The 17,730-nt window shown below is 38.8% G+C and overlaps 1 protein-coding gene across 4 annotated transcripts in view; it reads left to right on the forward strand.

The window, feature by feature from the left end:
- mgat5 (alpha-1,6-mannosylglycoprotein 6-beta-N-acetylglucosaminyltransferase) overlaps positions 1-16,127 on the forward strand; it is a 115,061-nt gene extending 98,934 nt beyond the window's left edge. For 3 of the 4 annotated variants that reach the window (XM_077727012.1, XM_077726997.1, XM_077727006.1), the window contains 5 exons: positions 780-926; positions 1,003-1,119; positions 2,370-2,444; positions 14,078-14,235; positions 14,307-16,127. In XM_077727012.1, coding sequence (XP_077583138.1) covers positions 780-926; positions 1,003-1,119; positions 2,370-2,444; positions 14,078-14,235; positions 14,307-14,505 — 696 coding nt within the window. In that variant the 3' untranslated portion in view covers positions 14,506-16,127. Of the gene's footprint in view, positions 1-779; positions 927-1,002; positions 1,120-1,918; positions 2,337-2,369; positions 2,445-14,077; positions 14,236-14,306 lie in introns of those variants that run through there. The other variant, XM_077727020.1, reaches the window with a different exon arrangement.
- The last annotated feature ends 1,603 nt before the right edge of the window (positions 16,128-17,730 follow it).

Below are 17,730 nucleotides of genomic sequence, written 5' to 3' on the forward strand. Positions count from 1 at the left end.
GCTAAGTGTCATGCTAAACTTAGCATCCGGTGGGAAGTAAACAGCCATTAAAATTACTATCATTAGCTCCCTAGGTAGATAAAAGGACCTTCACCGAACTGCCAAGAACTCTCAATCAGGGGGACATTGGGTTAATGATCCTGCTATTGCAGCACTAGTCATTGTGTATGTACTCAAGTCTGATCCTGACCAGTTGCGTACGACCAGAAACTGATGGGTTTCTTTGGTTCCTTAGTTGGCTTTCTCGCCTTGTTGTGTACTTTTTCAGTACTTTTGTACTGATGGTGAGCCAGACTACTGAGCTTATATACTGTCTGTGACCTCAGGCAGGAAGTCGGGAGAGTTTATTCTGATTGGGGTTTTTCTACCCGCTGTTGGTCTGGAGGGGGGCATATCTTCCATTTAGTTGTCTTGAGGATTTCTTAGGGCGGGGGGAAACTACAATACTGGCCAGCAAAGTAATGGAACCTAAAAAAAATATGCAGTGCTCGTGTACCTTTGGGCTTTTTGTTAATTTTACAAAAAAAGACTATATATTGTTGACACTCAAAAGTCCGAACTATCAAAATCAGTGAAGTACGTACTATGGGGTCTTTAAACTATAACTGCTTTTGTGAGTAAACGATGACAACTATGAAATGTCTTACTCCATCATCTGGATCGGGAAACTGTCACAATCCCTTGAAAGCTTTCAAATTGAAATTGAGATTATAAAGTGTTGATAAGATTTAGATGGAGATCAATTCCTCTAATTGTTCTCGCTCTTTCACGCATTGCAGTTGTTTGTGGGTTTGTCTTTTCCCTATGAGGGCCCTGCACCCCTTGAAGCCATTGCCAATGGGTGTGTGTTTCTCAACCCTAAATTCAACCCACCAAAGAGCAGCAAGAACACAGACTTTTTCAAGGGAAAGCCGACTCTAAGAGAGGTGACTTTTTATTTTTATTTATAATCAAAAATGTTCCAATTGTGCTAGAACCTGCTGTCTGCCTCCTTGTTTGCAGCTGACCTCTCAGCACCCATACGCTGAAGTTTACATTGGACAACCCCATGTGTGGACTGTTGATATTAATAATCCTGCAGACGTAGAAAGAGCTATCCACTCCATTCTCAGTCAGAAGGTACGTTTTTAAAAATTGTCTTATAACAAACAACTCGGCGTGGGCAATATGAAAAAAAAAAAAAAAATATATATATATATATATATATATATATATATATATATATATATATATATATATATATATATATATATATATATATATACATATACATATATATATATATATATATATATATATATATATATATATATATATATATATATATATATATATATATATATATATATATATATATATATATATATATATCATTTGTCTGATGATCTTTATCACAATAACTATCATAATCTTTCTAATTTGAAACTTCAAATTGTATTATGAAAATCTATGTCACTTAAAGAAAAAAGAATATAATATCTGATTTTGAAAAGGCGTTTTTGTTGTTCTGCCTTGCAATGAGAGATGACAACTCCCTCCTAACACTAGATAAAGTAATGAATAATAAAACATGCAGACATTCTGACAGGTATTCTTTTTTGGAAAAACAAAATTTGCTCTGCAACATAAAATAAAATAACAATATAATCACATCATCATCATTGCCAAGCAGACTTTTTTCAGCCCTGGCCAGAAAATAAATAAGTTGGATGAACGGTTTGATTGACAGTTCTTCACCATATTCTTCATCTCCTGAACGTTGGTAAGGAACTAGCGTTCACAACGCATCAGCGGCCAGGGTCTTTTTTTGTGTTTGGGTGATGTAATTACAGCTTAAACGTGCCTTTTATTATACGTTGTAATTATTTTTCTTGACAAATTATATGACAATAATGACAATTTTTATTTAATTGCCCAGCCACATCAACAACCTGAAATGGAAATGCATCACCGCTTGATTCTGCTGCTGCTAAACTGTAAACTTTGTAGGATTAAGAACAATGGTTTTCTTTATTGGACACATTTCCTCGTCCAGCTCACTAAACGAGGAATGAGTTATGAATATTTGTGTCGAACAAAAGGCTTAATTGTTGTCTGTACTACTCAAAACCCAAAGTTAAATCTAATTCCAAACTTTCTTTTCATTGTGAAACTTAAGAAATCAAATGTATCACATATAACCTTAACATTTACTAGCTGATTGCTGCCAAAAACCACCCACCTGCTCCCTTGGATCTGAAGTGCAAATAAAGTTGTTAGGAATAAACAAGTCTATTTGGAGACAGTATTGCTGCTTTTTAGCTAACATGTAAATAGATCAAACATTCACTATGAAAATGATACTTTTGTGCTTTGTTTGGTTTGAGCAGATTGAGCCGTATTTGCCGTTTGAGTTCACCTGTGAGGGGATGCTACAGAGAGTAAATGCCTTCATTGAAAACCAGGTACATGAGTTTATTATTGCTTCTTCAATGAGTTCTCTAGCATAGCGGTCCCCAAACTTTTTCTCACCGAGGAAAAAAAGGCTTTACTATTTTCTCGCAAACTGGGGTATGGAGAGGGTGTCAACTTAAAAAAATAAAACGTGTGTATGATGGTGCCTGGACAACATCTATGACGGTAAAAAGTCCCTGGGATGATAACATTCTTCATTACTATAATTTTTTGTTCTAATTTCAAGTAGTAGGGTAAGATTGAAAACGTTAATATTTATTTCTCTGGAAAACCATTCCATGGACTGGTGGTTGCGGACTGCTGCTCTAATGTGTAAATGATGACCCAAATAGTTTGGTTGTTCGACCGGATGTCTTTGATAGACAGGATTCTGTAAGTGTCTGCGCGTCGTAAAATTCATGATTGGCTGGTCACTAGTTGACGTCACTAGATGACGAATGTCGCGAGATTGTTCACACCCCCTGCTGCGTCACTACGGTATCGCATCAACATTATATTGCTAGGATTCTGTAAGTGTCTGCGCCCCGTCTGCGTCGTAAAATTCATGAATGGTTCTTTCAATTGGTTCATTTTTAGTGGTTTATGGGTTTTTTTAGGAATTTGGAATCTTACTCAATCACAGGAGTACAAAAATATATTTTTAGTATTGCAGATTTACAAAAAAATAGTTACAAAAATATTTGTCTACGTAATTCTATGCGATTTTCCCACAAAAAAAGCATACGGTGAAAATAGTCACAAAAATAAAATAAAAAACCTGATCGACCGCCTCCGGTCGATTATGGTTACTATGCTACCTTTATAATTATAGGAAGGAACACCTACTTTATTGAAAAACAGTGTATTTTAAAGCTAGTGCATAGTACAGTGAAGGACATCTGCCGTCCTTCGCAATCTCGTCTGAATTTTGAGCACAGTACAGTGAGAACTGGAAGGACATCTGCCCTCTATCATCGTTTTGGCAATGTCTGATTAAGGCCAGCCCGACCCTGGCTCATGAACGCATGTTGTTATCTGCCACAGTAGGTGTTATCTAGACTAACGGGCACCTCAATATTCCACAAAAGACCCCCTTTTGTAGTTTTTAACTACAAACAATAATACAGATCCCACAGTTTAGTTCTTTGGACTTCCGGTGAAAGTCGGTCCTGATGAATGAGGATTCCACTTTTATTGCCGCCCAGAAGATTATTGTGCCTCTGTAAACACGGTGTCATGAGTCCCCGTCATCCTAAGATGGTGGTTTGTCACTCCACATGTTGGAGTTGGGCGCTCGCTCCACCTCTTCCTATCCTCAGCCTTCCGAATGGATCTTTTTCGTTTAGACTTCCAGGAGTAAAGTTTATTAGCAAAAAGCAACATTTAGGACTTTAGTCCGTTCTGGCTCCTCTTCATTCCGACTAACTGAGGTTATCAGGAACAAAGCATTTACTTAAGTTGCCAGCAAGTATAATAATATGAAAGAAAATCCAGACATTCCCCCTTTTTATTACATATTTGCATACGATCTAATGCCATTATGCCTTATATTTTAATAACTAATTTTTATGACAAATTTAATTCCACCCGGGAGGGAATGTGCAGGTGTGCTCTTTACCCGAATCCCCCTTATTTGCAGGTATGGTCTGAAAAAGGAAGGACACAATACATCTCGTCCAATTCTCATTCGTATTCACCATAGTCATGATATCAATGCCCTCACCAGTAGGCTGAGTAATAAGTGGATACAATTCTTGCAATTTGTCGGCACATTTGCCGTGGTTATAAGTGAACTTAACAAAGTGCGTAAGCTGGGGATAAGACAATGACCACACAATGTCAAAGTAGTAGCAAAAACAGCCATTGAGATCACCACAAAGAAGGCCAAATCTTCACACTTGCCAAAGGTCTTATCCCACCGGTCTGTCCAAGCAGACAATTTCACTCCAGAAGGCCTCTTCATATTCTGGTTCAGAGTCTGCAGGCCTTCATGGGCTACGGTTAGGGACCCATCGGGTGACGTGTCGTTGGAAATAAAGGTGCAACATTCATATCCAAACATTGCACACACACACCCCTTGCTCAGCCAGAAGCATATCAACCGCTTTGCGGTCCTGGAAAGCCATGAGACTGCCAGCTATTTCGTCATTGCTACAAATTCCTGCTTTTTATAAGTTTTTGGACATTGTAAGGATGTCGTTTATCCTATCCATTTTTTTTTTTTTTAAGCCAAAAAAAAAACAGACTCCCAACCTGCTGCAATTTGTTCAGCCAATCCATACTCATCTGGTACGCCTCTTGGGATGCAAATTGCATCAATGTAAGCTGGAACACCATCACTCGATGAGGCGCAATGTCGTCAAGAGAGATCAGCCCCGGCACCGGGATTCTGACCCGCCAATTGTATCTCTTCGATTGTAGATTATAAAAGAGATACTAGTAAGAGCAATGAAGCCAAAGCACATAGTCCTGTTTCTTTTTTAAAGGAGTTATAATTTATTTGCACTACATCACCACCATAGGTCAAAACGTAGAATCAGTGGGTCAGTTTTTCTTGGATCATGAGTACAACTTCCCCCGTTCCCAAGAATTAATATTTTAAGCTTAGCTGTATAACTGTGCCCGAACAGCATAATAATCAAGGACTCCAAATTCATTTAATAGTATTAAACGCGTTACATATTAAACCAGTTTTTTAAGTAAAAATACCCCACTAGTAGCTTTTTGCCAGATTTTAACATTACATTGTCTTCGTAGTTTGTTTATAATCTATTATCCAACATCAAAAGATGAAAACAATTACAAAATTTGTTGCAAATTACAATGTACAGTTCATTTCAGACATTAATTGCCTGGCCAACTCAGTTACAAGGATATCAAATCAATTTGGATTAATGTAAACGTGTTAACAAAAAGGCAAACTGAATCCAAAGTTAGTTCTGGTGAAGTTCAAAAGACGCGAACAAAAATAAAAGGCAAGAAATTAATTGAAAGTAGCCGACTTCACTTATCGGAATTCTGAAAAACATGAAACAAAACAACATTTAACTTAACCCCAGAAACCTTTCTTTATAAACTGTTGACTTGAAAATTGTGACAAACCTCATTTAAACAGAAAACTATACCTTAGAAGTTATTATTCATTAACAAAATATTTGCGGTACACCAAATAGCTGTAGCTAAAAGTCTACACATTAAACCTGAACAGAAATTATTTCAAATTTCTCATTTCAAATCTCCAAATGTCCCTACTTTCCCAATTTAGCATAATAAAAACAACTGTTTACGGTCACAAAAATGGTTTCATCTTTGGTGATTCATCAATTAAATTTTGCTATGGTTGATCTCCATGGCATTGATGAAATGTGGGATACTCTCTGAACATTCAAATTCACACACATTGAATTATTCATTTTCTTCCTGAATTTTTAAATTTTAGCAAATGACTCTTTTCCTTTTATCACAGTTTAATTTGCAAGACTATTTTTTTCAACAGATTTTCCAAAATTACACTTTAAGGATATTCATCCTCTTTTCCCAATCAATAGATCTAACCAAATGTGTATTAAATTTAACCAATTTGAACTTTAAAATCTACAGCAACTCATTCACCCAAGCCAAAATCTGGCCATTTATGACCCAGCCAAAGACTCAATTTGCATGACAGAGCGTTGTGGGATGAAAGCAAGGCTTTAATTCCATTAAAACCTTTTTCTTTCTTGGGCTTTTGTCAAAGTCTCCCGATATCAGGTTGTTAGGTTCATTAATAATTACCTTCGTCCGTAATTATCAATAACTGCAGGCAGACATCTTATTCAATTATTGACATTTAATTAAATAGAAATGGATACAACAGATAAAAGCCTCCGAAGGGGAGCGTTACAGCAAGTGTCACCTTACAACTTCCGAACCTCTCCTCGAATAGACTTTTCGTACGCTTCTTATTGCCATGAATCAAAACAATTTACAGAGTTGTTGATCATTCCATCACGTATGAGTAAAAACAACATCTGGGACTACAATAACAATCAAAGTATTTTAGCAATAACAAAAACAGGAGACTAGACTTAACAACATTTAGATTAGAGTAATTATACAACTTCCTTGACCTAAGAATCATATAATATAATCACAATCATATAATGGTTACATACAGAAAAGCACGGTTACATAACGATAACAACATTCTTGTTATTGGCCGAATAGCCCTGGCCTCGTCACCAAGGGCCCACCAAATCTCAAGGACCCAGATTGGGTGGATTGTTTGTATAACCATCCTGGAACAGGCCGTCCAGGTTAAAGATGACTTGGCAATACTCGTGACCTCGCAACACTTTGAAAATAGAAAGAGAATGATTTAAACAAAGAAAGGAATTAATACAGAGAATAGAAAGAGAATGATTTAACAAAGAAATGAATTAATACGACTATTATAAAAGTAATACAGAATAAACCCAACACAGGTCCTTTGTATTCCTATATTTTATATTCCTGAGTTAGCAAATTATTCAATTTCACACTTTACACAGGCTGGAAAACTTACAATAAACCTTATGATTAGAAAATATTTACCTCATCTGAAAGCAACAATTATACCAGTTTCTAAACATCTTAAGTCATTCGGTGCTCAATTCTTTATATTATTAACTCGATTATAACCTTTTGGATGAATGGATGGATAATTTATTCATCCCGTATTAGGGAAATTTCATTGGCAGTAGCAAGAGGGTGATTAGACAACAGCAAAGCAAAAGCACAAAGAAAATCAAAATAAATGGAATCAACAAATCATTAAGACTTAAAAGCAGCAAAAACACAATACGAGCAAGAGTGGACGGAGCTACCGCCGCCGCCGGCTGCCGCATGAACGCCGCCATCTTGGTTGCGGTGGCTAGAGCGGCTACAGACTCAAAAAGACGTTACGTTGGACAAAAACTGGAACCACACACAGGAAGTCTTCCACAAGATAGGGAACTTCTGCAGACTGTGACCGAGGTAGAGAATATGCAGAGTCACTCTTCCAAGCTTATCCGCACAGTTCCTCAGTAGTCTGGACCTGAAGACATAGTAGCCGAGTAGAGCCCCTCGACTCCGATCCTGGTAAACGCCAAGAGCACTTCCATTTCATCCCAGAATGGAATGGTTGGTCAGAAGTGTGCCTCTTCTCCCGGCCCCTTTGTCCAGCTCCGAATCTCTGGCGACACCGAGGTGTTCGTAAGTTTGATTTTGTATTGCGCGCCTTTTCCGAGTAGTGCTTCTTTCCGCCGCTAATACTGCCTGGCGCTGTGAGCTCAGCTCACCCAGCATCTACCTTCCTCTGCCCAGGTCATTGCATTGCGGAAGTGCGTGACGTATCTCCAGTGCGCAAAGAACCTTTTTCATTTCTATCATTAAATATCTCGTGAATCCATTATTCAATATGGTTGGTGAAAAGTGAAAGGCTTCTAGTGAGGGAGGTGCAAAGAAGAAGCAAGCCATTTCATTTGAAATGAAAGTGGCAATAATAAAGAAGCTTGATGTGCATAAGAAAGTGGTTAGCGTTTCACGGGAATACAACTTGAATCGTTTCACCATCATTAAGTACCATTTCTAAACAGAAAGATAAAGCAGCAGGACCCAAATATTGAACGTCGCACAAAGCTTGCAAATCAATTAAATGATGCCATACAGTGCTACCGCATTTATAGTGAAAAAAACAAGAAAACTGCGATCGTCATTAGATATCTTCTTTCGGACAGTTTCTCGTAAATCTCTCTCCATCCCTCTAATGTATGTATACAGTACTGTTTGTATTCTCTCTATTTTATTAAATGTTTTTTCAGTACAAACCAATGCTAGTTACTTATACAAGCATTAAACATATGAATGCACCTTCAATATACTTATATAGGCCTTAAACATAAATTTTAATACAAAATATAGCATTGAATCAACTTCAATTTGAACAATTTCAACTTATGAACACTTTCAACTCATGAACAAGCGCTCGGAAACCTAACTTGTTCGTAATTAGGGGAGCACCTGTACGTACATTGGAGAAAAGCCCACATTAAACAACATTCATTAATCAGCATTACATAGGAAATAGACCAAATTAATGCTTCCCTAAATCATTGTTTTGCTGGTCCGTGATACGAATTGTCTGTCGACCAAACATCCGTTCGACGAACTGTCCGTTGACCAAACGTCCGTTCGACGAACTGTCCGTCGACCAAACGTCCATTCGATGAATTGTCCGTCGACCAAACGTCCGTTCGACGAACTGTCCGTCGACCATACGTCTGTGCGACGAAGAAGTGTCCGTCGACGAAACGACCGAGTACCCAGTTTAGCTGTTTGTGGAATGAGCTTATAATAGCTCTGATTCTAAAGCATACATATTAGTAGATAGGTCAATATATTATATCCTGTTCGAGTTTTACACGTTCTATTAATTTTTAGATAACTCATCTACATAAAGAATTTTGCATTAATCAGAGGTTGATATTTCATAATTTTACAGTGCTGATGCTGACCATATTCCACCACTTGTTTTATACCATGAAAGAAAGACCTGATACATTTTGAGCATTTAGTGCTCTAGAGCTAAGTTTCCAAATCCCCTCAATTTATTTTGGAAATGGGATCCACACTCCAAAACCCATGCACCGCCAGTTTTCAAACCCCCCAAAACGACAAATATAATCTGTTTCTTGGTGAGAGGTTTTGGCGCTTCTTTGAAATGTTAATGTCCTACTTTTTAAATTGTCCTTGCCAATTGTTGCATTTGTACATAAATATCCTAATCGTCATCAATATAACACATGACAAACTATATTCCACCCGCCCAGGACAGAACGGAATGTTTTCCGTGCACTGAAAACTTTCCATTTCTACCAAGGCCAAGGGAAATTATACATATTCTAAAATCTATTAAACCAACCAGCTACTGTTTACCTAATTGTTTGAATGAATCCTGTTCCTACATTGCTGCAAACCACACTGTAATGCAGTATGCCAGGATGTTCTCCACAGTGGCTCTATAGAAGGTTACCAGAAGGTTAGTGTCCAAGTTGTTCCTCCTGAGTACCCTGTGGAAATGGAAACTTCTTCACTACTGCCGTGGTGTTTGTAGACCAAGAGAGCTTATCTGTGACGTGGACCCCCAGGAATTTAAAGGACTGGACCCTGTCTACACATCCTCCATTTATGAGGAGTGTGGCCAGATCTGTGCTGTGTTTGCGAAAGTCCAGGATTATTTCTTTAGTTGAGGTGGTGTTCTGCGTGAGATTGTTCACCGAGCACGACAAAGACAGTTTGTTGACCTCATCTCTATAGGCCGACTCATCCCCTCCTGAGATGAGTCCGACCACAGTGGTGTCATCGGCAAATTTGATGGAGTTGGACTGGTGGGTCGGTGTACTGTCGTATGTGTACAGGGAATACAGAAGAGCACTCAGTACACAGCCTTAAGGGGAGCCAGTGCTCAGTGTAATGGCGGAAATGAGTCTTTGTGGTCGGTTGGTTAAGACGTTCTTTATCCAGCAGTAGATAGAACAGGATAGTTTAAGGTGGGAGAGTTTGTCAGTCAGAATGTCCGGTATTATGGTGTTGAAGGCTGAGATATAGTCAATAAAAAGCATCCTCACGTAATTCCCATGGTGCTTGAGGTGGCTCAGTGCTTTGTGTAGAGCTATGGCAGTAGCGTCCTCAGTGGACCTGTTTGCTCTATAAGCAAACTGGTGAGGGTCAACTGAGGGAGGGTTTGTAGTCCTGATATGGCGGGCGACCAACTTTTCAAAGCACTTCATGATCACAGGCGTGAGTCCAAAAGGCCTATTGTTGGCTTTTTGGGGACAGGGATAATGGTGGCAGATTTCAGGCAGGACGGAATGATGGATTGTTGCAGGGAACAATTGAATTTGTTTTTTAAACTCCAGCCAGCTGGTCAGCACAGTCTTTGCACACCTTCCCATGTACTCCATTTGGGCCAGCAGCCTTCCTGGTGTTCACAGACCCTATTACCAGTCTCACCTCCTTTTCCCGGAACTTCCGGCAGCCAAATAGGGCCCGCTGCATTATTTTATGCGGCCCAAGAAAGTAAATCATCAGTGCCAACTTTCTGTTTTAGGGTCAAATTCAAATTAAGATTATATATGAATATTATGTTTCGTGATTTTCCCCTTTTTAAATTAATAATTGCAATTTTTTTAATCCACTTTTTAAATTTTGTTTTCTGTTCAAAAATTATTTTGTAAAATCGAAAATTAGATATATACAAATATTTTCTGTTTTCCACTTTAAAATGGAACATAATTAAAAAAAGATTTGGTTTCCTTTTGAAATGAAATATAAATGATTAAAAGACATTTTCCCTAACTAAGAAGAAAAGCTCAAATAAACATTGTTTTACATCTAAAAAAAAAAAAGAACTCCCGATTTAAGGCTTTTTTATCCAGTTCTTTTAATCTGATTTTTTTTAAAATCTAAATGTATCTAAAATGGTCTGTTCCACATGAAATCAAGTTGAACCAACCCGAGTTTGACATCCTTGAAATAGGTTAAAAACCTAATGCAAGTTATACTTCCTCAAGCATTCACGGAGGAATTAGTCGCTTATTGCCACGAGCCGCACGCCTAAGGAAAACACCAAAGCACTTAAATCTGCTTTCATTAACACATCTGCAACAGAATAACCAATATGATTGCTTTTGCTCAAATTTCAATATTACAAACCAACCAACATCAAATTTGCATTCACTGTTCCAGAAGTGACCACTCAGACGACAGTGAATTTTGACAGCTTCAGCACTACGTTTTTGACACTTATTTTCTACACAATCCCAACCATGTCATACGTTTTATGGCACGTGTCACTATGATCCACGCCTTAATTCTCCTTTGCCTCTCAGCTGTCAAAGGCACACACACACGCACGCTACCACACATGCACGTGCATCGCAACTTAAGACGCACGCGGGTGGCCGGGCCTACACCCATGGGGCGCGGCTTGGCACAACCCAAAGAAATTATGTGGGTTCCCCCTCACATGGGCTCACCATCTGTGAGAGAGGCTAAAGAGGTCTAGTGCAAGAGGTTTAGAAATTCTGGCTCAACATAGTCGGGCTCACCTCTTCGCACAGTTTGGGTTAGCAGGGAGAGGCACAGAATGGCTGTAGGCATACTAGTAGCCCACGGCTTGGTGCCTGTAGGTTGTGGTTTACCCCAGTGAACGAGGGGTAGCATCTCTCCGTCTTCAGGCGGGGGAACGGGACCTGACTCTTGTTTGTGCATATACACCAAACAGCAGTTCAGAGTACCCACCCTTTTTGGAGTCCTTAGAGGGGCTGCTGGAGAGTGCCCCTTCCGGAGATTCTGTCGTTCTGCTGGGGGATTTCACGTGGGCAAAGACAGTGAGACCTGCAGTTCGATGAACGACTTTGTGGTCATGTCATCAGACCTGCAGCCACATGTCTTGGTCACTCAGGTAAAGAGAGGGGCGGAGTTGTCAACCGATCACCTGGTGGTGAGTTAGTTCCGATGGTTGGGGCAGTTGCCAATGCAGCCCAGGAGACCCAAACGTTCTATGAGGGTCTGCTGGGAACTCCTGGTGGAGTTCCCTGTCAGAAGGAGTTTCAAAAGGAGTTTCACTTCCCACCTCCAACAGAGCTTCTCATGTCCAGGAAGAGGCGGGGGACATTGAGTCTGAGTAGTTCTTGTTCCACGCTTCTATTGCTGAGGCAGCAGACTGGAGACTGCAGCTGCAAGGTGGTCAGTGCCTGTCGTGGCGGCAACTTCAGAACCCGCTGGACGACACCGGCGGTAAAGGATCCCATCAGGCCAAAGAGCCTTACTGGCCCCTTAGAAACCAAACGATAATTGTTTTGCAACAAACACATGCCCACACTATATACGGGTACCTGGTAGGGGCACGTCTTTAGCATCTGACCCCACCCACGTCCGCCTTCTCTTTATATAAAAAGCGTGTGAGCAAGAAGTGCTCTCAGTAAGGCTTTGGAGCTTACACACGGCGCTCTGCATTATAAAACGCCGTCTATTTTGGAGAAAATTTAAGACTTTTTAGTGCACCTTATAGTCGTGAAAATGCGGTAAATTGGATACCTGTGTCTATCGGGCATGCATAATTTTTCAGGTTAGTATTTCAAAGTATGGTACAACAATTTTGTAGTCGCTAGGTCATTTCAGAATGGAAAGACAATTTATGTCACTCATTAACGTTTTAATTCACCCTTAAACAAAATACAATTTTGCTTTTTATCCTTTTTATCTATTTGGAGCCTATATAGTATATCAGAGAAACATAACAATCATTAAGTTGTTTTATTGATGCAGTGAAAAATACTGCAAACGTGAATACTTCTTGTAAGAACGCAAAACTTGATTCATCATGAAAGCTGAATTTACAATAAAAAAAAACGTAAAAACAGCTGAGCACATTTTGATGATTATAACTGGATAAGAGACATTTAAATGATAAAATGTACCTATCATGAAAGCTGAATTTACAATAAAAAAAAACGTAAAAACAGCTGAGCACATTTTGATGATTATAACTGGATAAGAGACATTTAAATGATAAAATGTACCTTTACTGGCTAATATTAAAAATGTAGGATAACACTGATAAATGTTAATAATTATAATAAACTTAACAAAGTACATTTAGGTCATTATGCATACAGTGCTATGTCTACTTACAAAATTAATTGGTTGTTTTGCATTTTACATTGAATTAACATGCATTTTGGAACAATGTTTAATACCCTGCGGCCCTGATAAGTAGAGAGAGAGAATGAGAGGGGGGGCAGAGAGAGAGGTGATCTTTGTAAGTAGAAATACCACTGTATTTCTGAAAAGTCATTCAGCACTAAAGTAAAAGTTTTTTGTATTTAAACAATATATGCCCTTCATTACTATTTTTTTTCTGTTTTTAGTGCCAACCTGCTTTAATGCAGGATCTTAAATATGGGGCAAAACATCTTTAAGGATGTCTAGCAATCACTGGGGGGTCCTGGGTTCAAATTAATGTCGGTCTATGTGTCGAGTTTAGCACGGATTATGCGTGGATTTTGTACAGGAACACTCCGGTTTCCTCCCACATTCCCTAGGCATGAGTGTGAGAGTGAATGGTTGTCCATCTCCTCGTGCCTTGCTATCGGCTGGCCACCGATTCAGGGTGTTCCCTGCTTCCAGTATAAGCTCCAGCAACCCCCATGACCCTAATTAGGATAAAGCGGTTCAGAAAATGATATGAGATGATGGTTTAATCTGTATGGTTTAAAAATGTGTTTTTATCCCATTCAAATTTCTGTTTTGGTCTCCCCCAATTAAAAAAAAAATATTCATTTTCTATATTTTCTACTTTTTTGTTGTTGTTATTTTTATAATTATGATATAATCTTTTCTTTCTTATGAATCCTTGTTTCACCCTTTTTTTCATCTTTTTTAAAAGTAGATTTTTAGTATTTTTCCATTTTTGTCCTAATGTTTTTTTGTGAAGGGTGTGGGGTTTATGTACTTTTTTATTCCTCGGTTGTTAAACGTAAAATTCCGGCATCAAGTGTGGTATTTGGAGAGCAAATATTTCTTTGAGTCGTGTGAAAGGTAGAAGACACTTTCTGTTAATAATGTGTCTTGTTGTCAGGACTTCTGTCATGGCCAGGTAATGTGGCCTCCACTTAGTGCGCTGCAGCTCAAAATGGCAGAACCAGGACGCTCTTGTAAGCAGGTTTGTCAGGAACAACATCTCATCTGTGAACCATCCTTCTTTCAACATCTCAACAAGGAAAAAGACCTGGCCAGGTCCTCTGCAAACATGCACATTTACCCTTCACTCACACAGAAATGTCTATTAACATGTGTTCTTCCAAAAGGCATGGTGTGGACTGCCAGACGGTGGAGTCGAGCGCCGACACAGTGGTCCCGGCCTACGGCATCACGCGCCAACACTGCATCTTTCAGTCAGACCTGCTATTATTCAGCTGTGCCGGTGCCCACCAGTCACTTAATCGCATCTGCCCCTGCCGTGATTACATGAAGGGCCAGGTGGCATTGTGCAAAAGCTGCCTATAGTAGCAGTTTCATGCATTTTGAGGGAGTGCCATATCAGACATTTTGGACAACACAGAATTGTGTGTGTTCATCATATTTTTTTAGACCTTTGCAGGAACAAAGAAGTGGGAGTATAACCTTACTTGAATGAACAAAGACTCATTTTGGACTTTCAAAACTGTTTTGCAGCAAATATCAGTGACTGGCTTCCCCTTTGCCTGCAGATTCAGCAGAAACTTGTTCCCTTCATTCTCTCTTTTCATTCCTTCCCATGCTGTCCTTTCTATAGGTAGATTTACACTGGAACGGCCACACATTCCCAAGAAATGGCTAGTTTTACACTGAAACAGACTCCTAAATTATTGAAAGTGAACTATTGTATAGAGATCTAGATTTTTATGATAAAGGTATGCTTATATTCTGTATTGCTGAGGATTTTGATATTTAGACATAGGTGGGTTTTTGTTCTTCACAAATTGCACATCTATTTGAAATAATGTATTTGTCAAAAGGCAAAGTGGACCGAGATTATGTGATATAGATAAGCAAATAGGTTGTAATACTTTCACACATTACACAGTACGAGGAACTCATTCAGGGGGGCCTTGTGGCAGGATTCTGATTATTGCATTTATTATTCATTCAATTTACACAAATGCTGTAATTTATCTCAGCAGACTTGGTGCCACATAAACAGATTTATTAAAGGGGCCTCATCATATCCTATGATAGGCAGCAACAGTTTCATAGTTGAACACACGCAAAGCAGATACACCACATTTGACACAGACTGTTTAAGTTTATTCTTAGTAGCTATTTTCTGGATAATAAATTAATAACATGCAGCTATGTTTATGATTTAGAAAGAATGATGTGCCTTTATACAATATTGCTTCCATTTAATCGCAGGCTCTGATATTTGTATTTATTGGAAATAAATCAGTGCCATTAGTTTCTGAATCTAAATTTTAACATTTTCATCTGGATTTTAAAAAAAAATTTAAGTAAAGAAAATTATTTTGCAAAAAAAAAAAGTCAGTTCAAACAAAATCAGATGTGACAGAGCAGTTGTTAGGTTCGGACCTTCTTGAGTGAAGTTTGTATGTTTTCCCCATGCTTATGTAGGTTTTCTTCAATTACTCTGGTTTCTTCCAACACCCCAAATACATGAAAGGTAGGCTGGTTAGAAACACTCTAAATTTCCCCTTAGTATCAGTGTGAGCGTGAATCATTGTTCGTCTCCTTGTGTTACAAATGAGCTGGTATCCTATTCGGTGTCTCCCGCCTACTGCTACTACTCGTCAGGATCACAGGTTGCTAGAGTTTCCCTTCTAACCTCGACATAAGACAGACTACATCCTAAATTGGTCAGTTGCCTGTCAGTCAGAGAGCACACACAAAGACAGACAACCTTTCACACCGACCATAACACCACCACTATGTGGGAATTGATCCCAGAAGTCAGGCGAATGAACCACTACATCATCAGTGAATAAAAATATTTGGCCTTATCATTTCTTACAGAATTAGGATAAATCATATTACACATTTAGCAAAACTATGCCATGACAATATCCGGTAAACCTATACATTTTGGCTTTTGGGGAAACCACAATTAAAAAGAAAACATTACCAAAAATAAATTTGTTTTCCTTGGTTCAGTTTTTTTTCTTAATCTGCCTCAAAATTTTACTTTAAAAAAGAGAGACATACCAACCTGCAGTAAAATGAATTATTAATGGGGTTAGATACTTCTAATTTCCAACATTATTAAGCAAACCCAATACAATTTCTTGTTAAGTAGTTGCACCTTAATATAGAACAACAGTCATGGTTGGGGTTGATGGAAAACAGATCTTCACTCTAACCCAGGGATGTCAAACTCCCTTTGGTCTGCGGGCCGAATACAGTTTAATTTAAGTGGGCCGGACCAATAAACTCATTGCAAAATGACATAGAACTAACAATAAGCCCACTTTTTCCCCTTTGTATTAGTCACTAATACTAATAATTAGTGCAAAGAATGAGTAAATTATCTAAATGTTTATTAACAGAATTTTCCTTTTACATTATGAACAATATATTATGAACAAGAGAATAACATAAGAACATAAATAAATGTCAATTTATGTTGTCTGCACGTACTAAAACCCTGCGCCCCCTAGCGGATAATACCAGAACTACAAATTTTAAAGAAAATTCATATTTTTTATACAATGCAGCTTTCTCCCCCGGGACGTACCAAACCACCAGACGGGCCGGATCCGGCCCGTGGGCCGTATGTTTGACACCCCTGCTCCAACCTATCAAAAACTCTCAACCCTCCCAATTATTTGCTACACTGTCAAGCGACATAGCTTCTTCGAAATTCCGAGGAGAGCATCCACTTTGAAAGCCTGGTAGAGATCGATGGAAATCACGCAATCACAAATCTGTTTATCATTCAATGGAGAAAATGATTTTCACTAGTGTCTCTTGAGTGAAAATCCGTTGATGATTCACTCGGGTGTTCCTCCAAATAGTCCAAGAGGTGAATAATGGAAACAGGCAGAAATGTGACAACAACTCGTCAAGTTTAATAAACATACGGCTATGGTTTTCGGTATTTTTTTAGCTGATAATGATGTAGGCTATCGAGAGTTCTGCATGCCACGTTCCTGCTTGAACAGATTTTCTTATGTCTGCACATTCCCCCTTCAGTCCCCCTTTTGGAATCAAAAGATTCCAACAGAATGCAAAGTCATAATTGGATAAACACAAATCATTGATACACTGAAAGCACATCTTGGCAAAATGTAGCTTCCCCCTTTTGATCTCGACAGATCTTAGGGCAATTGTCTCTCTCCAAGGATGACGATAGAAATGATGACGTACATCACCAGAGGAAGCACCATGGATCAAGAGGAAGGGGGTACTATATTCTATAAGGGCAAGGGGGAAGCAAATGACTGCGTTTACATAGGGTGAGATAGTTTGACCAAATTATCACGTCTCGGCTGGGTCAAGTGGGTCGGATTTGGGGTTCGCTGGGAAGGAAACCGGCAGAGCTATAGGCTCTTCTGTGGAGGTGTTAGATTCATTAATAATTACCCTCGTTCGTAATTATCAATAACTGCAGGCAGACATCTTATTCAATTATTGACATTTAATTAAATAGAATGGATCACGAATAAAACCTCAGAGGGGAGATTCAACAAGCCAGAGTTTCTCCTACAACTTCAGAAGGTCTCCTTGAATAGACATTTT

This window comes from Stigmatopora nigra, chromosome 1 (genome assembly GCF_051989575.1).
Source record: "Stigmatopora nigra isolate UIUO_SnigA chromosome 1, RoL_Snig_1.1, whole genome shotgun sequence".
Taxonomy (NCBI): domain Eukaryota; kingdom Metazoa; phylum Chordata; class Actinopteri; order Syngnathiformes; family Syngnathidae; genus Stigmatopora; species Stigmatopora nigra.